General features: G+C 46.4%; 4 protein-coding genes across 5 annotated transcripts in view; 3 read left to right on the forward strand and 1 right to left on the reverse strand.

Annotated features, from left to right (window-relative positions):
• Positions 1 to 2274, forward strand: part of LOC125956585 (Ig-like and fibronectin type-III domain-containing protein 1) — a 104106-nt gene extending 101832 nt beyond the window's left edge. For both annotated transcript variants that reach the window (XM_049688620.1, XM_049688621.1), the window contains exon 16: positions 467 to 2274. In XM_049688620.1, coding sequence (XP_049544577.1) covers positions 467 to 670 — 204 coding nt within the window. In that variant the 3' untranslated portion in view covers positions 671 to 2274. The remainder of the gene's footprint in view (positions 1 to 466) is intronic.
• A 9425-nt stretch (positions 2275 to 11699) lies between these two features.
• LOC125956650 (signal peptidase complex subunit 3) lies at positions 11700 to 12859 on the forward strand. Its single transcript, XM_049688728.1, has 3 exons — positions 11700 to 12047; positions 12127 to 12393; positions 12464 to 12859. The coding sequence occupies exons 1-3, from the start codon at positions 11905 to 11907 to the stop codon at positions 12591 to 12593; spliced, it is 540 nt and encodes a 179-aa protein (XP_049544685.1). The 5' UTR covers positions 11700 to 11904; the 3' UTR covers positions 12594 to 12859.
• A 93-nt stretch (positions 12860 to 12952) lies between these two features.
• On the forward strand, positions 12953 to 14246 carry LOC125956626 (methylglutaconyl-CoA hydratase, mitochondrial). The gene has a single exon (XM_049688692.1). The coding sequence runs from the start codon at positions 12953 to 12955 to the stop codon at positions 14099 to 14101; it is 1149 nt and encodes a 382-aa protein (XP_049544649.1). The 3' UTR covers positions 14102 to 14246.
• Positions 14247 to 14449: 203 nt separating this feature from the next.
• LOC125956641 (phosphomannomutase) lies at positions 14450 to 15277 on the reverse strand. Its single transcript, XM_049688716.1, has one exon. The coding sequence runs from the start codon at positions 15221 to 15223 to the stop codon at positions 14465 to 14467; it is 759 nt and encodes a 252-aa protein (XP_049544673.1). The 5' UTR covers positions 15224 to 15277; the 3' UTR covers positions 14450 to 14464.
• Between the last annotated feature and the right edge of the window lie 6873 nt (positions 15278 to 22150).

The following is a 22150-nucleotide window of genomic DNA, read 5'->3' on the forward strand; positions in this document are numbered from 1 at the left end:
ACATTTCCTGGGCTGCTGATACTAAGTTAACAAAACAAAATCCTAGATAAGGTGGTAGATACATAACATATCTAATTTGAACTTTTGTTTTCATCAATTGTTCGCTATTCGATTTAGTGCTATTCGAGCTTAGTATTTTTATCTTTTATCCGTTTGTCTAAACAATCTTCAGCCCGTCATTCGTCATTTTATGGATTACTCCTCAATTACTTCAACTGTTTTCTTTTTTCTATAAATTATCACTTGTAAATGAGTTTCAATAACCTTAACAAACATTATTCACAAGGAAAATAATACTTAAACAGCAACTTCAATGTTGAGCATTAATAACTAAGCATTTAAAACCAGAAATTTGGCACCTTTCCTATATTCAACTAAAAAAGTCGAACACAAACACGCTGAGTACGAAAGGATCTCCAACTTCATCCCCACCACAATCTCTCTTTGTCTCTCTCATCACGCCCAGATACCGGCCGTTTCGGGCCAGAGCGTTACGGGATCGGGCGCCGATTGGCGCCAGGAATCACTGCACACCGCCAACGGAACCGCGACGACCGGGCTGAACGTCGACAATGGTGTCGTACCGATGGCCACCGAGGTGAATCCGTCGCTGTACGAGGAACTGAAGCTGGGCCACGATCGGGCCGGTTTCAAGCGGCTCGTCTCCTAGGACTCACTTGCTGCAGGTGGCACAGTACTTGTACATACCAGTGGACAGTTTTAGATGTGATCTAGTGCCGACAGAGAAGGAGGAGGAGCAGGAGGAGAAGGAGTAGAGGACACATCTCCCATCCTTTCTCTGGATGAAGTGCGTGCATGTGTGGATGTATGTGAGTGTGCACGTATTCGGCGTGTTCGTGCGTGTTGTATTTTGTAACTCACTTCGTAACGTTAGAGCCGCCAACCAGGGCGTAGGACATGAGAAACCAGTAAGTAGCACGTAGAAAGGGAGGGAAGAAAAGAGAGAGAAAGAGAGCAATTGAAGAGGGCCAGTAGGAGGGCTGCACCGCACACCATATCCCGATGCCGAGACCACTTGACAGACCACTTACCACCACCACCACAACAGGACAGCAGTGCAAAGGGGATGACTTGTAAGGAGAGGATGAACGATGACGATGACGGTGATGTTGATGCCTCGTTTAAGACGGTTTAGATTGGATGCTTTTCCACTCGATCAGTTTGTCCTGGAATCTTAACCAAAAGCCCCAACCCTCCCCCAGCAGCAGCAGCAGCAACAGCAACAAGTGCCGGCTCTAGTCAAGCGACCGACGGCTCTACTATTTACCAGCGGGATGCCGGTCTACTACGACCAAAACCCTGTTGCTCCGAGGCGAGCTCGAAACCCTGGCCCTCTCTAGTTTTCTGTCGAAACGCAAGAATCGCCCAGCTTGCTGCGTTCTATGTATAAGAGAATTGTAATGTCAGATCTGTCCCCTGATTGGTATATATTGGATTAGGTTGAACCAGCAGCTTTCCTTTGAATCTCATCTTACTAACCTCACCCCAAACGACACACACACTCACACACAGTTACCAACAGTTTGAGTAACTTTCCTCAAGGAAAGCAAAACCACAATACCACCACACAGAACTGGCGTACCGGGTAGTAGCATGTGTAACATGCTATCTCTCTCTCACACACAGATACCTACTTTACACCCAGCTTAGTTTAATGCAAAACGCAACATAGCACCGCACCTCTAGTGGGAATGTATCGCAGCGGGCACCATTCCATACAACACACGCACACGGAATGCCCAGCGAGTGGTCAGCGAGGCTGGCAAATGGGAACTGAGGGACCCCCCTTGCATTCCCTTTAAATGCACAAAATGGTAGAGTGGATCGCGCAGTGGAGGGAAAGAGTGCAAAAGTGATTGTAATTTTAGAAGAAAAGAAGTGAAAGAGTTCGAATCGATGACCGTGTACCAGTGTGTCCGTTGGTTGTCGAAAGCCGAGAGAAGAAAAAAAAACGGTGCAATAAGATGTAATGTTTAGTAGAGGCACAGATAGAGCACCCCCAAAAGGGGGAGTGAGGGAGGAAAGAAAATGGACATCCGTTACATACTTTTCAGCACACGGCACACGACGTTTGTACTATAGAAGGAGTAACGGTGAGTGCGGTGCGGTGGTAATCCCTTTGTGAACATGTATTATGTTTTCGAAATAGCGGAGAACGCAGTTCCGGTCGGGTGAAGCGAAAGCGTGATGGCGTTGCAGTGGATTGAAGCAATAAATTTGAGGATAGTTTTTTAATAAAAAAAATTAGAAAAATATTAATTCAAGCTGTGGATGAATTGATTTGATATATCACGAAACATAGAAACGGGGAAATTTGGTGAGTATGATAGAATCGGTTGTTTATTTCGATTGCTGTAAAAAAAGACGATTAATTCATTTAAAACATGTGTTTCTTTTGTCTCAGTTTAACGTGCCGTGAAATCTTCTCCATTGAGCGTTGATTAAAAGAGAGTTTGAGCTTTGACATTAATTACATGGTGATATTGAGATCTTTTGCCTATGAGTTGATTTTGGATATGTTTCCTTACATGCTTTCTGACAAACTAATGATTCAGGTACAATCGCCATCTGAACACGTCTTTGAAAGTGATAGTTCGATAATTTCCAACCATTCGAATTTTTTTAACAATCTTAGCAATGTTCTGGCAACATAAAAAAATGCGATAAACTTTGAGAACAATACATGAATTTAACACAAACTGTTTGTGCTCGGTAACTAGGAGAATGCTTCCACATATCCACTAAAAAAGGTTTCAACATTTGTACCCGATTCACAAAATTTGGCGAAGGACAACCTCACAATTTTTAAAACTGAATTTTTCTGTGAATGTACTTTTGAATGATAATTCGATTCAATAATCATCATGATGATGTTTCTATTGCCTACTTGAAGCATTTATTAACTCAATTTATAATATCATATCCCTTATTTCTCCATAACTTCGACCAAATACTGTTGAATAGTCGTTTCTTTAAAGACAGTTTAAGGACATTCACGAAAAAACAATATTTGTTAGTTTCGTCAAAATAAAATAAAAAAAAAGATTCATTTTTTAAATCGCTTAATGTCTTTTAGCACATTCCTCTAGAAATTGAAAGGGAGAATATGGTATCTTTTTGAAAAAAACAAAACATAAGAGAAAAATGAATCTGCATCGCAAATCATCCATCCGCAATCCAGCTGTGCAGATTATTTTGAATCTGGCGCATCGCAGAGCATTACGGTCCAATTGCACGACGATCAGGAATCATAAAACAGCGAGAACGCCAATAATCAAACAATCTCGCCAAGAACAGTGAACAGGTACCAATGCACCGTTCTCCAACTCCCAAAGGGTATGAGATGACTGCTACTTTACTTGAGCTACCGAGGAATTTCCACAACAACGCCATCCAGCTACACGCGACCAGCGGTAATGGCAGTTACCCTCTCGTTCACACACGCGGCAACAGTCGTGACGCATTGTTACGCCACTAGAACTCTCACCATTGCACGACCGGGAGAGGCCATGCCGAGTGGAAATTCGTCCCAGTCCCGTCTCGAAACAATCCATCCCGTAATCGTGTACCGTGTGCAATGGCGCGGATTGGATTCATCTCTTTTCCCATTCGTCTTCCACTTGCATGCGCGCCTGATAACAATCCAACCACCCTTACCATCGACTGATGCAAGATCTGCGAGTCCGGATGCGATGCGGATGCATCGAAACCATTACGTCCGTCTACTGCCTGTCTTGTCTACTGCCGATGACGAGCTGAAGTTGACGTGGCTAGCACTGTGTTCGGTTTCCGGCAAGAATTGTTTGGAAAAAGTGTCCTCGCTCTCCCTCAGTCTCGAAAGTCACAGACACTGTGCTGTCCGAGGGGGTGTTTGGGAGGTGGGATTTTGTGGAAGTTTCAAGTCAAGAAACTTTGCACCGATCCGGACCGGAGTGATGAAATGCAAAACAAAAAGGAAATGGTGTTGTCTGCGGAAAGTGGAAAAAGTTGAGAGCTCTAGCACCGGAAGCACCAACCGGTTGCAGTGACTCACACATACCGACACAAACACACACACACACACTGAGATGCTGGCTCATATGTGCAGCGGAAAATGCCCTCACGAGAAAACTTTTCTCTCAACAAAATCGAGAGAATCGAGTGCTCATCTCGTTCCGGGATTGTTTACCGTCGTCCTCCTGTGCGGATAGTATTTTCATCCAGTTTGTTGTTTTTTTTCGCTCTCTTTTTTATATTTTGTTTTTGGCCTTTGGTGTGCAACATCCAACTTCATCCCCATGTTCACCCTTCCATTCTTATCCCCTCCTGCTGACGGAGGCATTCATGTGTTTCACATTTTGTGCTCGGCTGGTTTTCCATTCATGTTTGTAGCAACCCAACAGGTAGCAGGGTCGGTGGGGGGTGCTCCGAGGTGGCATATTTATGAGTCCCCGTGTTCATGTCTATGTGTGTGTGTGCATGCGTGTTTGTGTGGTTTCTAGCAGGAATACAGTTTCTAGTTTCCGGATAAAAGTATTACGGCTACACGGCACAGCTGGTGTCTGGGAAAGTGTGAAAATTTTGTTTCGAAAAGTTTGGCTACGGATCGTGACATCCGGTCGGCACGACGTACGACGAGGGCACCCACCCAGCTATCCATCAGGATGGCTCGGTTGCTTACCGGATCAGCCTGAGAGCAGTTGTTGCAAATAACGGGGAGCAAAAGTTGTCGCCTAAACTTTGAAACAAGTGGAAATGAATATTCGGAATCGACTCAAAGCGGGTTGTGCTACTAAACATTCAAACAATTTCTCACCAGACTTGACAACTAAGTTGTCATTTAACTTCTTTCAATTAAAATAATCCAACTAAAATAAGAAAAGAAATAAAGATCCACAACATAACCACAACCGAACGGGGGCCTCGAATACCACAAACTACATACCAATCGGCACTCAAATCATCCGAAGAATTGTCCGGAAACCGTTAAGCATTCCGATGGAAAACCGCAGAGCAATGCCACCCTAACCACCACCGACTTCGATACCATCGAGCTGTGGCCTGCTGCGTCCGTCCTGTTCATCCTCCGCCAACTTTCCTGCTCTGCCATCCAAGTAATCCTCGGTTGTAATGCATCGAAGCGGTTCCGCCAACTGTTGAAAAGCAAGAAATTGCCATCGAACAACGAAAAACTCGTGTACCGAACGATATATCTATTTCCGCTTTTCTTTTCCAGGCCACAACTATCGTTCTGAGAATTGAGATTGAGCACGTTACGTATCGATGGTGGTGGTGGTGGTGGTGCAGGTGCAGGTGAAATTGTTCTCGTTGTTCCAAATCGAAAACTACTTTTGCACCGGTCCGTGTGGTCCGGCCTGCCTCGACTACACTACGGGTGCACTACACTGGACCAAAACCTGAAGCATAGTTGAAGAATAGTTTTCGAGGAAAGTTTGATTCCGATTTTTATGTAAAGTTTTCAAGTTGTGCTTCACAGTTTAACAAACAGGAACAGAGCGGTTAACGGAGAGGTGGAACTCATCGCTGTTTGAGGCCTTCCTTTTGTCATCCACTGTAGCGTGTACCGGAATCGAAACGTGCAACATCTTACCATCTTGGAATGTATCTAACACCAACGAGAGGACGTGTTGAAAGGAAACGAATTTCGAAAAGAAAAAAATACACAACCGTAAACACCAGCTGGCTGCAGCACTTCTTCTTCTACGACAACAGGTGAGAAACGTGTCCCAGGGTAAAAGGGTTCCGGAGTACTACTTACAATCCAACATGCTCTTTTTGGCCAATATGCTCCACTGGCGGGATGATGACGCGTTGCGGTGCACCGACACGTATCAACCGTATACTACTGCTTCGGTTTCGGCTTGCAAGGCATGTGGGATATTGGGATAGCGATGTTCCTTCAATCGATATGCCAATTTTGGGTGAAAATCTGTGAATCGATCACCGTACGTGAGTCGAGGTTTGATGTTACTTTTGTAACCAGTGAGTGTGACTCCGGGGGGAGGAATGTTATTGGATCGATCCGTGTTTTTATCGTTTCGTTACTTGATTGCATTTTATTCGGATTATATTGCACAACACATTGCAGCATTTCGCAAACAATCTGAAAACAGATCAACATTTATTCCAAATTATTTGAATTGTATTATTATTACACCGGTTTAATAAGGGGTTTCGCTACAATTGTCCATTATCATTCCATTTACAGTTGATTTGAATATTTTTCCTTAGATTATGAGCATTTCGTTATGCTTTTATTCTTTACAAATTGATTGCTAATTTGTATCATCATAAATTAATCTAAGTCTGGCAAGTTGGCATACAAAGCTACTATATTTTCATAAATTTATTTTCTCAGTCTATCTGTAGTTCAGCCTTTAGTTGGTTACCTGTTGTTTAACTGCACTGATACACGAATACTAGATTGCTTCAGAACTATAAGGTTAACGATGACTTGATGACGATAAAGCTGTTTGGCTATCGCATCATCACCACAAAAGGTTGAATTGAAACAAGTAACAAGCGAAAGATTGTACAACATTGAACTAATTGTACATTTACTTCATTCAAATATATTGCTTTCGTTTAGTGGATCCTTCGAAAAGCGAACCAGTTTTAAAGTTATTATTTTACTGTTTCTGGTATTCATTTAAAAATCAAAATAATTATTTAATTGTCTATCGAATTGACAGAATAGTAACTAATTGCCATTTACAACAAATTAGCATGATAACTACTAATTTGCATATAAAATGCATTCTAATTGGTAATTGAGTTTTACTTAACGAACGCTAACAACATTAGCTTCCGCATGTTGCTGTACAACCAAAATAATGCAAAACGATTTTTTTAATTACTTACCCAACTTTCAGCCCTAAGCACTAGCACGCTATCCGCTGCTGCTGCTGCTCCGATGTGGTCCATCCTCGGTGTACACTTCACTCCCTGCATGCATGCATGCATGCATGATTCTGCTGTTGCTGTAAATAATAAATTCAATTAATTCACTTCCCGTCACGTACGACGAGGCTGATGAAATGAGAGCCAAGCCCATCAAACCAAGCACGACCACAAACCACCGACCGGTCGCAGTGCCGGCGCCGCCGTGTTTGGACACATCCGAAAACCGATGATACCAACGACCGGACCAACCAACCGAAGAGACATCCCCGGTGAGCAGGAAGCAGGAAGCAGTTGGCTGGAGGGATTCAATATTTGCCCGAGAGTTTTGCTCTTTATTTGTTTCCGGTTTTTCCGGCTTTCCGTGCACCAACGCCACACACAAACACACACACACATACACACAAACACACGCGCGTATACGGATGCGCCGAGGCACGGATACGACCAAAGCAATTTAATTTGTTAGCTTTCAATCATGATCAACTCGGTCTTTCAACTCTCGCCTCGGCCTTGCCTTGTGTCACTCCGGTACGCGGTACGGGACATAATCCCACCGCCACCGTTATGCCACATAAATCATGATCATTCGAGAGCAATCTTGACAAACTCGACCCCACGCTAATCTGCATTCAATGATGTGTTTGCGTACCACGTGTGTGTGAGTGTGTGTGAGTGTGTGTGGCGCTTAATCCGGTTTTAATGGTGGTCAGTACAGTCAGTGGCGAAACGGATTAGCGAACCATAATTGTTGCATAAAATGTCCGCGAATGGCCAACGGCGAATGGCTTTTTACTGTCGACGTAGGCTCCGGGCGCGGTCAACCATCACGGAATCGATTATTTGATTGCTGTTTCTGTGCCGGTAACGACCCCAAGAGAGAGCTAATCAAAAAGCCTCAAACGCCGGTGTTGTTGCTTGAACAACAACTTGAATGTTTGTTTATTTGTTTCGGAGCAGTTTGAGCAAATGTTTACCTAGCCATCGGTCGAGCTGCTACTGCTAGGTGACAGGAATGAATTGGTTTCCTCCCCGCTTGGTTCGATTTGTTCGGTAAACAGTCTGCTATTGTGCGTGTGCAGGAATTAGTGAATAATCGTGCAGATGCAAATGAGATGACCGATGGAGGCGCCTAGCACTCCACGAAAGGGAGGGCTCTGGTCCATTTCCCTAATGTAATAGTTAGTAGCAAAGGATGAAATTGTATTTTGCAATTACGCAATTAATTGAATGTGTGTTAATTTAAATTTTAAATTAGCTAAATTAGCTGTGTGGTTTTTAATTGGTTTCTACGGGGTGCGGCGAAACAAATGTGCAACAAACTTCACAAGGGTTTTAATCTACCAATATAAAAAAAAGTCCGATAATAGTTCAGAATTTTGTTTACAACAGTGCAAAAGCATTTTGCTATAAATTTTCTTAATAAAATGTTAAATTGATCACTTGGAAAAGCGGTAATTATTTATGGCCTCCAACACTTCAATGTGAATTAATCATTTGGGTTTCGACCCATAATTCGTTACTGTCATACTGCTGGCGTTGCCAGACATCAAAGATTGAAAGAATCGATGTTCAATGTTGAAGAAAAAATGTTCAAAATGTTGTGAAGCAAATTGAAAGAATTTCATACCGCAGCTTCACTCAAATGGACATCAAATGCACATTTCAGCTCGAATCATGCATAAGTGCTTCATAATGACTATTTTCCCCATGCATTTCACATACTAGAAATTGGCTTTCCTAAAATAAATTAATTAAGTAAGCCTAAAAATAAGTTAATATCAATATCGGTTAAAATAAAATTAAACTTTTCAAAGGATCGGATTTAAGAGTCAAAAACGTCTTAAAAATGTATACCTTGACACAGTTTGTCCAAAATGAAACATATCGAGCAAATCTAAATTGATTGCTAAATTCTACGTAATTTGTGACTATTTTTAACTTTAGTCCATAAAAAATTTAGATGCGAATGAAAATTTACAGCGTTTTCGAAACTTGCTGTTTTTTGCTACATGCTGGCTTATTCCAAACCAACTGCCACGTGCTTTAAGCTTTTTCCACAAACACACACACAAAGATTGTGTGTCGAAGAACAGTAAACGCGAAATGGAGCACATCACGACCCCTTCCATTAAGGGTGGCGCGATAATTAAGTAGCAACCAACGGTCGGTCGGTGCTGAGCATCGGTTGCTAATGGAGACGCCTAGCACGTCACTCGCCGGATCACTTTCGAAGGTGCACAAATGGAACTGAATGCGATGCTTCTGTTCGCCATAAAGCACAATTCAAGGCCTTCCATATCCACATTTGCATACCTCGTGGGCTGACTCAAACACAGTACCATAAAGGGGTATTGGCGAAGGGGGTGGGGGAGCTCATAAATCAGCGAATCAGGTAGAGAAAGGCGCTTACACATAATCGATTCAACTGCGAATCGAGCGTACGAGCACAGGACGGAAGCGAATGATTACCATCGACCATCGACAATGAATTTTCCGTTTGCGTTCCATCCACCACCCCCCGCGGAGGGGCTGGAAATCTCGAGGGAGTTACCAACACACCACGCCACTGGGGCACTGTGGTTATCGTTGCGTCCGGAAACGGAAAAAGCCTTTGCAAAACGAAAGGAACTTAATATTGTAGGCACAATGACAGCACACACACACACACACACACACACGCACACTCGCGTCTCATACAAACGCGATAGACGCGCATCCGGGAACAACAATTAACCTTTCGCACTGCAGTCGCGCTTTTAAGCGGATTGTCCCCTCGTTGAACCCGCCGTTTCGCACAGAATATACTTCCGTCTGACAGGCTCCGCGCGTGCAGAATCCGTATTAAATAAAGCACCACACACTGCGAGGCCGCCGAGACGTGGCAGAATATTGTCGCAGGTCCTGCGAGTTACGCGGACAAGAACAAAGACGGAATTGAGGGGAGGGAGCGACGCAAAGATTGATGGTGTTATGCCACCACGGGGAGCTTCGGGTGTTTCATTGGGTGTCGATGCGATGACTGCAGCACCCAGACGCAGCATGCAGCTGCAGAAAAATGGCGCATTCCCTCGATGCAGCGCCTGGTGAACGGAAAGAAATCGAGCAATAAAGTGTTCCGTCGGCCGCTTCGGAACAGCAGCAGGACTCTCTCGTCTGGCGAAACGGCTGTTTAAGTAGACCGCGAACTGTTTGGATGAATGGATGGTGCCCCTTTAATACCGGCGATGCCGTGTCCGTTTAAAGCCCATTCCATTCGTTGGTCCTCGGTACGTTACAATTTGACAAAACACCTTAAGCTCCCGTCCATCCCGTCCACTCCTAAACGCGGTCAATGCGAGCGAACGAACGTTTTCGTTTCGGTCTAGTGAATCCGTGGGATTAAGGAATTAGTACACATCCTCGGAACCTTCGAGGTTTCGAACGAACAGTAAATGAATCCGAAATGTCCTGTTCGTCGTCCCATTTCGTTTCGAAGGCGCAGAAATGACGTGATGTGAGTATCCTTCGTCAGCGCGAGACGCCTGAATGACAGGCGGCACCTGCTAGACATACTTCCATAAATTATGTACAACTGCGCCATGCCATCTGCACGCTGGCGCACCTCACAGTCAGAGTCACAGTCGCAGCCGGTGACGCGTTTGCTGTTGCGGGATGTTTCAGGACATGCCACGTTTACACTGGCACCGGCTGCGGCTCAAAACGAGAAGGGGATTATTCGGTTTTCGGAGTCGAACGCTCTCCCCGGGCTCTTCCCCATTTTTGGTCAAACATTTCATTCGATGAGGATGTGTGTTTTGGGCGGAAGTGTTTACAGGAACATTAAAAAATCAATTTTCCGGGTAACCCGGGTCCAGTTTCAGGACCGGTGCGCCATCCGATGGTCAGTCTGTTCGGTGTGGACCGGTGTGTGCGCCATGCCATGGTTGCTGTGTTTGCTTTGTCTTTGGGTCGGATCATCACGAACCGGAAAACGGGTGCAAACGCGTCGATAAGCTGCTGCTGGTGCTGCTGCTGCTGGTGTTGCTACTGTCGGTGCAACAGATTGGCAGCATGAAAGGTGCTCTCGCGACCTTAGGATGGCGCGAGTATGTGTGTGCTTTGGAGCGGCAAATAGTCAAACAATTCGTTTATGGCTTGTGATAATGTTTCATTCACTTTACTCGCTGTTTGGAGTGTGTGCGAGGTTAACGCAGAGATTTGGATTGTGTAGCCGATAGTGTGAAACGAGTGTTTAGTGTAGCCGTTATGAAGGCGCGAACTTATTGTAGTTTTTATTTGTTTTCGTATGTTTGAAATAGTTTGCCCAACTCTACACGCCAAACAAAACGGTTGTAACTATTTTGAGTTTGTTAACCTATTGTAATTAAATTGCTTATGGCACTTGGAGTAGAGAGTTGTGTAAATTAATCCAAAATCAGCAATCAGGTGTCAAATCCGGAAAACCAGATAATACGAGACAAATTGTCGAAGTTCTTCTTACCAATACAATGCAGAGGAATAAATTATTACAATATGGGGTTTTTTGATTAACTTCGTGTATAGTTCTTCAGCAACCGTAAGAACGAATACGAAAGCTAATCATCTTTAAGAACCTCCTCTAAAATCGTTTGGCCGTTCGAACCCGTGCACCATGAGACGGTAACGGTTCTTTTGTTTCGTTTAAAATGTACACCGCGCTGATTCCGGTTGCTGCACGGGCAGAAAGTGCCGGTATTTTTGCTGCAGAGGCAGATAATGTGTGTGTGTGTGCCTTGTGTTTGTTTCCTTCTTCTTCTTCGTTGTTTTCCCAGCGCCACGTAGTTCATAAATCGCAGAAAAGTGGGAAATTCCGCAAATTTCGTGACAAAAATAACGCTGATAAGAGCAAATTACCATTATTTGTAACCCCCGGCGTCGTCCCCGTTGCAGGAGTAGGCCTAGAAAGTGTAAGAAACTTGGAAAATCGCAGCCGGCAAAGATCCCTAAAAACTCGGCCTCAAAATGCACACGGTTATGACCCGCGGAAACGCTATCCTGGCGTACTCGCTTAGTGTCCTGTCCTTCCTTACCTTCTGCTGCTTCGCCTCAACGTTCTTCTACGATTACCGAACGGACGCCAAGATTAACACGGTGAAAGTGTTGGTGTAAGTAATTTTCCGGAGCGGGGTCAAAAGTTAAGGCCACGTAAGCCTAACATTCTGGTTCTCCTTTTTATTGCCACAGGAAAAACGTGCCGGATTTTAGTGCATCGCGGGAAAAGAATGATCTCGGATTCATCACGTTCGACCTGGGCACGGATCTGAACCCGCTGTTCAACTGGAACGTGAAGCAGCTCTTCCTGTATCTGACCGCGGAGTACACCACGGAACAGAACGCACTGAACCAGGTGGTGCTGTGGGACAAGATTATCCTGCGTGGCGAGCACGCAAATCTGGACTTCAAGAACATGAACACCAAGTATTACTTCTGGGATGATGGCAACGGTTTGAAGTGAGCATCCAGCGTGAGGCCGGTTTCAATGCGGAAAATTCAATTCCTTTTTCACTTTTCCTATCCTCAGGGGACACCAAAACGTTACGCTAACGCTCTCTTGGAACATCATTCCCAATGCTGGCCTACTGCCGAGTGTGTTCGCTCACGGTGTTCATTCCTTTAAGTTTCCCGAAGGCTACATCGCATCGCCGGTCTAGTAGGCGTAGCTCATCGTCCTCTTCACCGTCGTCCTACCGTACCGTGGTCAGTGAGTACCTGCAGCGGAAGCGCGACGAAGAACGGGAAGCGGAGGAACTCGCTCAGCTCATACCGGCCGCCACCAGCTCGATCGTCCTGTCGATCTTCAACATTTTTCAGTGCGAACGATAGTGTGCGCGGCAGGGCGTAAGATAAGGAGAGAACACTTTTGAAACAGGCTACTGCGTGAGGCAGAGAATTTGAATAAAAACTCGAAGAGATCGTACCACGAGTCGGATTAAACAGCTGATTGGACGCACGTACGCCCGCACGCAGGCTCGCGTGCAGCTCCCCACGTAGCTCCACACCGTTCGCTTGCATGGCAGTTGCTATGCAGATCACTTTCTTGCTCAAACTAAGCATCCCCCCAAATCCCCCTCCGAAGAGTTGTTTTGATTCGACCCGCGGCCACAACTCCAGCAGCGTGATACCGACCTTATGTAATCTCGTGTCTTTGTCGCCACAATCACCAGAAACACCAGTTCCGCGATCACACGTACACGATCTTCGTTTAAGCCGCTTTAATCCCAGTAGTGAATTCGTCAGTATGCTGATCAAAACGGTGGCCACGCTGGCCGTTCGCGGTTCGATCGCGAAACGGTGGTGTACGGCGTCGAATCCCCTGCGTACGTTCGCGACGTCGGAAACGCCAGTCGTTGCACCGAACCAGGAACTGCAGCTGACTTACCTGACCGAGGAGGACAAGCAGGGTATCGCGGTGCTCGGCCTGAACCGTCCGAAGGCACGCAACTCGTTCAGCAAATCGCTCGTGACCCAGCTGCTCGAGGCGATCGATGTGCTGGCGCACGATAAGAACGTGCGTGTCGTGATCCTGCGCAGTCTCGTGCCCGGTATCTTCTGTGCCGGGGCGGATCTGAAGGAACGTGCCACTTTCACGCCGCAGGAAGTGAGCCGCTTCGTCTCGAAACTGCGCCAAATGATGGTGAACATTGAGCAGATGCCGACACCCGTGGTTGCTGCGATCGATGGTGCTGCGCTGGGTGGTGGTCTCGAGATGGCATTGGCCTGCGATATGCGCGTAGTGGCAACCAACGCGAAGCTTGGACTGGTCGAAACGAAGCTGGGCATTATTCCGGGAGCCGGCGGTACTCAACGGTTGCCCCGCATTCTGAATCCGGCCATCGCCAAGGAGCTCATCTTTACGGCACGCCAGTTCAGTGGCGAGGAAGCGAAGGCCCTCGGCATCGTAAACCATGCGGTGCAACCGAACGAAGCAGGCGATGCCGCGTACCGGCGAGCGATCGAGTTGGCCATGGAAATCGTTCCAAACGGTCCGGTCGGTGTCCGGATGGCGAAGAAGGCGATCGATAAGGGACTGCAGGTGGACATTGGCACCGGGTACGCGATCGAGGAAGCGTGCTACGCTCAGGTCATCCCGACCAAGGATCGGCTCGAAGGATTGCGCGCCTTTGCCGAGAAGCGTAAGCCCAACTTTATCGGCGAATAGCACAAGAGGACGTAAAGTGTGTGTATGTAGGTGACTCAACCGCGAAACTTTTGTGAACGCGCTGTGATAGGAGGAGAGCAAAAGGGCGATACAGAGAGAAAGATAACACAATGTGCATTTATAGGTTCCGCCTCCGTGTAGCGGAATACCCCTTTCCCCTTTATTGTGTAACAATTTCCCTTTTTCTTTCTACATTTGGTAGCTCAAAGTGTCCAATGACTTCCGCCAATAGAATCCTCCACGTGTGTACCGAAATCGTGTGCCAGCAATGATAACATAGTTCATCATCAAGAGAATCGCGGACGACAATTTATGAATAAAGCATAAACCATGAAGCATTCCACAAACACCGTCCGCTCCGGATCACAGTCGCAACAGTTCCACCAGCTGGGCTCTCGTATCGCTCGGTGACGTTACCCGGTGGCCGATCACCTGCGGATGGCTGTAGATCTCGTGGTCGTTACCACCCGGGTCGGTTTTGTCGCCGAAGAAGTGAATCTCTCGGAATTCCGGCTTTCGCTTGGCCACGTGACGCAAGCAGTACGTTTTGTCCCAGCCCCGTGGGAACACATCGAAGCTAATCTGGCCTCCGATGCTGTAGGTGAGGTCCAGCTCGCTGAACTCGCCCCTCAACCGATCGATCATCTGCTGCCGCACGTTATGGACCGCATCGTAGGCGAAGAACTCCTGCCGTTCCTCCGTCGAACAGTTGCGCCCGATCGGACTCACGTTCAGCATTCCGTTGCGGAACTCGATGAAGGTTCCCCGTTTAATCGGGATCTCCAGATCGGCGATGTAGTGCAGGCAGAAGTTGATGAAGCGCTTCAACGGTTCCTCGCCGAGTTGCTGGGTAATGGACACTTTGCCCACCTCTCGGCCCGCCTCGTACTGCACCAATCCATTCTCGGGGAACACGTAATCGAACTTAGTCAGGAACTCCTGCCCGTTCAGCTGTTCACACATTTTGTCCAAATCCGAACCACCGACCACACCGAGAGTAGCCCGCGGTAGCACATCCCGGTACAGGAACTCCTTCATTTCCGGCTCGATAGCGGCCCGTGGTTGCGTGAGAGTTCCGTCTACGTCGAACAGGATCAGTAATTCCTCCTTTTTCAGCTCCATTCTCCAAAATCGCACAATTTGAACTAAACCGGCCAACTTTCAAAAGTCAACAAACAAACGTGGAACTCGAAAAAAACGGCTCGAAAAAAACTGCTCGAAATAAGGGAAAATGCCTTTAAGGGAAGCAGTTTTTCGAGTAGCGTCGGGGGGCTACTCGATGAAAGATCGTTGAGTATTTAGACCGATTTTTAAAAATGAATTTATTCTTGGATTTTGGAAATTCCAATTAATTCGAGGCATTCCGCCGATTGCACGAGCATTTCTTAGGGGAATCGTCGTTTAGTGACGCAACCGAATCCACGTTGGAAGGTGTTAAATAATTCTTATCAGTAAGATGCCTAGTTTGCTTGCATTAGTCATCCTCCTGCGAAATGCGTTCCTTGGGTTTTAGTTCGTGGTTACTCAGAAAGATAAGAAGCGTTGACGCGTTACTTTCGTTTATTTTCTACTAATCCTACAGGTTATCAATTACGGGTTCATGTTCTCGCCCATATAGGCCTTCGACGAGCGGTTCCGCATTACTCATTCGCGACCAGCTGTTTAATTTGCATACCGTTAATTAGTCGTAGATCGCGTTCTTACGATCACCACACCATATACAGGGCAGGACCGGTTGATCTCTTAAATCAACCCGATCAGACAGACAGTTTGCGGGCGACATGCTACATTCGGTTCAAATTTCTATACCATTTGGCAAGCTCAACCCTCTGATCCTGATTCAACTCTGATCCACCCCCTACGCCCATGCCTTCCAATTACGTAATCCAACCTGGAGCTGAGTCGCGTGCAGCTGGGTGCCACATTTCGCCTCCGAAACCATTCCGGTAGCCGGGTAGACGGTTTTATGCAACATGTTGGTCCGCGCCCCTCCGATCCCACTCTTAGATGGTCTAGACGAATTCGATCTTTGAACTAGCGAAAGGTACTGCGGGCTGCAAACCACTTCGTCACACCTTGGTCGCTCGCCTATTTTTAGATCTAATGCACGGCAATAAAGGAAAAGGTAATAACCCTCCAATCGAGCCACCCGCGATCGCTAACGCAGTAACTATTGTAGTTCCCCATTCCACCGGCTGGCTAGCCCAGGTGAACTCAGCTAGCTCCTCTTCGATGGCTTGGTGCTGAGATTCGGTTTCCAGCTTCATGCTAAACACGTTGCATAACAACCGTCTTCTTCGTCGTCGTCGATCGTCGATCGTCGATTTAAATCATGAAATCACCCCCGTCGAAATGTTCCTTCGCCATCGACATGGCATCGTCGCGTGTGCAACGAAATATTGTGGTTTGCCGATTTGGGCCGCGGCGAAGAAGAAAAACTTGTTCCAACAGCACACGGTGCTCCTTTGGGGTCCAACGATCGCAATCACAAAAAGGCAACAGACCCCCACACCGTTGGACCGGAGTAGTCGGTTTGTGTTATGGGGATGAATTTCTATTTTCTGTAGGCTCGCACCCATTATGTATAATTTATTATTTTAATAAAAACACGTGCCAGAGTTTAAAGAGTTTTAAAATTCCATCCAGAAATATCGCTCGATGTACATTCGTTCCCCAATAGCTTGGATGTTAAGTCGTATTGGCTTACTAAAGAAATTCATATACGATGCCATAGTAACGCCGAGAACAAATGCGTAGCTGGCTTATTGACACAAGTGGTCAGATCAGTCGCGGCTGATCGAAAGGCGAAAACAACGACACCATGGATTTAGGGCGGTTGCAATGTACCAATACTAGTAGTAGACAGGGGAATAATGAAATCTACAAATCCCTTTTCATCGGCTTACTGTTTTGCAGCATCAGTGACTGCAAAAATGGGGCACTTTCGAACCACTAAATTGCACCTTACCAATAATCACAAGCGTATACTTTTCGTTCCTTCTTAAATGTTGTACCACTTGCTACAAAATAACGGCCTACAACACCACCTTTTGTAAATCCACCCGGTTTTTTACCACCTTGTTGTAAAGGAATTCTAAATACTACAAATGTTCAGGTTTAAAATCGTTGGTTACTATGATCCCATATTAATCTTCGGTATCAATCACTTCGGACAGTCTGGCCTCAAAAAAAAACATCATAAGGAACATGAACAATAAGTTGGCAGTTTTTTTTGTCTATGGAAGCTTTTACGATATTTCTAAACGATAATAGGGCGTACGATACAATGTCCTCAGCAGCTCTATATCTCCCTAATGCCTCAACGATCTGCGTCAAAAGATTGGAAGACAATACCTTCAATTGATCATCGTCTCGATCTGTGCAAAACAACAGTTTCACTTCACGAACCAGTCCTACATCATGGTACAGCAAGTTTTTCTCGTTTTCTTGTACCACCAAGCAATGTGCGAGGATCGGCGGTTCCATGGCTTCCTGTTTCGGTCCTGTTCTGCTCTTAAACAAGCGTTACGGGTATTCATGGATGGAACAGCGTAGCCACTTGTTTGGCCAAGCCAACTCTCCAGCCAGCCAAGGCCAATAGCCAACCGCAAGGAATCATGTGCCCTATACGTGATCGCAACCCAGCACACGTCATCGATGCAAAAGCGAAATAAAAAGCTGCACAAAATGCACAAAAGGGAGGAGCACCTATATATCGTCCCCATTCCATCTTGTCCCGGCAAATGGGCGAATCCTGTTGACCAACATCGATAAGCACGTTCCCCGTCATCGATGCCAGAGATAGCCATCGACAAAGACGCAAGGAAAGACCCGGACCTATCTCGTCAACATATCGGTCACCGGCTGCTGGGGTGGTGCTTCTAGTGTTGCTGCCTGTTGGACAATCGCACATTCGCGTTGATTAGATTGCCGCGGGGCGTGTGTCGTCCGCGTCTGAAGACAGGGGAAGCCATGTCGCAGACAACGATCAACCGGTTTCCATCTTTCGATGCTCTCTAGCACCCGGGAGAGATAAGATATGGACGCAGCCGCGACTCGTGACAATTTAACCTTACTATATGCTGCGTTGGATATCATAAAAATATACGACTTCCGTTTGCCGTTGTTTGCGGAAAAGATGCACTGAGAGGTTGGCCAAATAACCAAAGTCGACTCGAGCGCCAAATGGTTAATGAGGTGCCGAGTTGCATCATGATGGATGCACCACCATGCGAGTCTATCCGGGGCTTACGACGCGCATCTTTACATCATCCTTACGAGCAGCTTCCGGAAGTCACAATGTGATGGATTTCAAATTTTCGGGAACCACCTCCCACTGTAGAGAGAGTACATTGACCTTCTCCTGTTTGCTGCGCTGCATTCGGTAGGAATTGCGCCGTCTTCAATTATTGAAGCTCACTGGCCGAACCTCCTTACCCATCTGCCGTGCACAATCTGTGCGATGCATAAAACCGTTACTCAACGCTTCGCTCGATTCGGTGCCGATCGAATTGGGTGCTTAATGCCCACACCATCCCCCCTCCCACACGCAGTGTCTTTGGTGAAAGGGAAAGCGCCTCCATCTTCTTTCTGGATGCCTTTAACGGGAGTCTGCTGCACCATCGATGGCTTGGCATGGCTTTGCAAATGTCAAGACGCAAAAATAAACCCGCGAAAGGAAAACAGCAATGAATAGAAGTATCGAGCAGGGCTTTGGCAACACCGTGGTGCCAGTCTAAGTCGTTGACGACGGGCTTTATCATGTCAATCTCTGGCTCCGGCTTCGGCGCGGTCATGTACAGCGGCCCACGATGGCTGCATGGCTGCCAGAGACCCTACACGTTAGGTAATGATGGCGGCGAACCATGGACCAAGACCCAAGAGTTCGTGCACGGGCGCACGAAACGCGACAAAGTCGTAGTTCCCGGTTAAACCGAAGTCATTAACCTTTTCATGACATGCTCTCTCTCTCCCTCTCTCTGGGCCACACAGTTTGTCTGTCGCTGGCGTCGAACCGGGGACCCTTTCGCTGCATTCCAACTACACGTGCACTGCAACAAATTGTGACAATGCGCCTTGCGCCAACTCACCTCGCTAAAGTAGTTAATTAATCCTTTAAGTACAATGCGATTTGCAGCCCAAAGCTATAGAGCGGAAGGTGCAATATCGATCTGCACTTCAGCTGCTGCCACCATCCGTCGTGGTTAATGACGCTGCGGTGGGTCCAGTGTCGGACCCATACGTTCTAAATTGGTTCCGCCTGACGGAATTGACCACGTAGCGAGTGACCACACGTCGGCATTGGAAAGCGTATGTTTCAAGCACTTAGCAGATAATCCATTTTCGAGTGGCTACTTAGAAGAGGGGACTTTCGGTACCGGTCGATAGGAGGGGGTAAGGGCGGCATGCGATGTTCTTGTGCAAGCTCGCACCACACTCAACAGTCTACCGAAAGTGACCGGTGGCCGGTCACACGAGAACGCAAGGTACTTCTGTTGCGGCCAGCAGAATGTAAACCGTGTAATCGACGCCATCGACCGCTAGGTCTTGTAAAGGTGAGAGGCGGAAGGCCTTTGATGTCTGCTAAAGTTGCCCTACTACAGGTTGTGGTGCTGTGACGTCTGAATCCCCGCGCCTGTTTGATCTGTTTGCAGGAAGTAATTGATTTGGATTCAGATTGATACACTAGGCATTATCGTGTCGTTCTGCGTAGTTCAACTAGAGACAGCTAGTTAGTAACATATCACTGTTCAAGTTGTTTTCCACCGATTAAATGGTACCGACGACACCGAAGTGCTCCCTGACTTGAACTCGGATTTAAAGATGGTGTCCTGAATGTTAACAAAAGATGTTGTCTAGATCGGACTAAAAACTTGATAAAAATCCTCATTTTTTCTCAGAAGAAATAAAATGTGTCGTTAAATTATTCGAAAAATATTATATTAATTCTTATGTCCACCCTGAGTGCACTACGACACGTTGCCATGGTAACACGAATATTTGCACCTTCAGGAGGCTTTGCAGGATCCTGCGTTATCCAGACTCCCGAGAGGCCAATTCTCGGGGACCCTTTCACATTACCATGGTCATTTTACATCGAACAGGACTGTGATCGATTCTACAAGAACAGCTACTATACTCGTGATCGTACAGTAGTTTCCTGCTCTGGTACAACATTCACTATGGCGTTTTGCGTTCTGAAAAGTCCTTCTTCTTGCACCGGCTTCTTCTGCGGCAAACTGGACCGTGACGCCGAAGGGGACACCGTAACCGAGTACAGGGTCCACCGAGGCGTGAAAACAATGCAAACATGGCTATATCATGGCCAATACACGTCGATTGGAGTAGGTAGCAACTTCGCGAGCATTCGGTTTTTTTTCTTTTTTTTTTTTGAGACTCAACCACTTTTCTGTTGCCCACCCCGCCCCTATGGTCCGCACACAACGACACAATGCCCCAACGATCATCAGCGCAGTTCAGGAAGGGAAAGGAGGAAAAATGTCAAGGCTAACGAGATAAAAGTGAAAAGCTGGCGACAAGCACTATACCTGCCTATAGCTAGTTTTGCAGCAGGCTAGTGTAAGTAGTAGTGGTAGTGATACCACATCACCAGCACCAGCACCACCATCGCAACATCTTAGCGCAGTAGGCAACGAAATTATAATCCAGCCCGATACCACAACAATCTTCATTTGGGAGCAAGCGGATTGCGCAAACGCCCAAGACAAGAAGGAGAAGGCTGATGTGAGGAGGAGGGGGACCGGCCATCGAAATCGAAAACTTGTCCATCGCCCCACCCTAAAGCCCGATCGGGAACAGGTTTGGGCGCCAGCGAATCGAAATTCTGCTAATGGAGGAGCCTCCCTTCGAAGCGATCGGTCCGATCCGTCCGTCGGCAGTGCACTAGTAGTAGAACTGGTTCTCAGATTCGCTTTGTTACATTCTGCCCGTTTGTACTGGCCACGGTATGGGTAAATATCCTGGAAACGTGGCACTAGTTGAGTTGGAAGGTGCCACGTCGACCACACTACCGTGTGGAGAAATAGAAGGTTGCCGGTCCTTTAACGGATCAGAATAATCGTCATGTGCCTAAGGTGATCGTTAATGTAGTTCGGCAAGATTTCTTCGTTATAAATTTGCATAGAATAAGCATTTTTAATTGCGAGTGAAGGACATCATCCTTTTGCTTTACTTTCAGTTGCATTTCAGATGAAATATAAAGAAAGAAAAATTCGTGCTGGTACTTCACGGAAAGGATTATAATTTACGTGTACGGTACTTCATGGAAAGCATAATAATTACGGTGTCTATTAAAATGTGGTATAAAGCGGTATTTTTTTCAGCAAACATTTTTCTACAAAATAAAAATGGCATTACTATTTATCTAAATTCTTGAATTTGACCAACAAGATACCCGCTAACTTTTTCATTATTACACTCAACTCAAACTAACAATCACTAACGAAACAATCACTATTCAATTCGGTAGTTCCTTTCAATTTTCACGAGCACCACTATTGGTAAAAAAGTTTGCAAACTTGGAGGATGTCGTCAGCAGCATTCGCCGGAGTTGCACTTGACCGAAGGCCGTACGTGAAAGGTAGTTGAGCTTCTCCTGGACCACCGACTGGTAGCTAGAATCCACCAGCAGGGGTAATGGTCAATCGCAAACAACCGTTTCCTTCCCTTGAAGGTTGTTTGATGCGCTGTTTCGTACCAAATCGCAATGTATTTGCACGCGACAAGCTTTAAAAGCCAAAGTACGTTGGCCTCGAAGGTAATTTGGCGCCCAACAATTGGCGACCAACATCAACAGTTAACAGGTGGCTGGTCCAAAGATTACAAATTATTACCTCATTTGACGCCAGTATTAAACCAATTATTTACGGCATTCAAGTGAGATAAACAGACCGTCATGGAATTCAACTGGAACAATCCCAAAATAAAATCTTATCAGGCCGAAGAGGTAGACGAGTTTGGAATGACCATCTACCTAATCGGCCATCCACGGCAGTGTGTTGCTGTCATTGTCATAAGCTTTCATGATGA

This window comes from Anopheles darlingi, chromosome 3 (assembly GCF_943734745.1).
Source record: "Anopheles darlingi chromosome 3, idAnoDarlMG_H_01, whole genome shotgun sequence".
Lineage (NCBI taxonomy): Eukaryota > Metazoa > Arthropoda > Insecta > Diptera > Culicidae > Anopheles > Anopheles darlingi.

Bases quoted from the DNA above. Each gene is read 5' to 3' on its own strand.
- LOC125956650 (XM_049688728.1), top strand. From the start codon at position 11,905: ATGCACACGGTTATGACCCGCGGAAACGCTATCCTGGCGTACTCGCTT. The intron at 12,048-12,126 runs GTAAGTAATTTT...TTATTGCCACAG, and splicing joins AACACGGTGAAAGTGTTGGT to GAAAAACGTGCCGGATTTTA. The intron at 12,394-12,463 runs GTGAGCATCCAG...TCCTATCCTCAG, and splicing joins GATGATGGCAACGGTTTGAA to GGGACACCAAAACGTTACGC.
- LOC125956626 (XM_049688692.1), top strand. From the start codon at position 12,953: ATGGCAGTTGCTATGCAGATCACTTTCTTGCTCAAACTAAGCATCCCC.
- LOC125956641 (XM_049688716.1), bottom strand. From the start codon at position 15,223: ATGGAGCTGAAAAAGGAGGAATTACTGATCCTGTTCGACGTAGACGGA.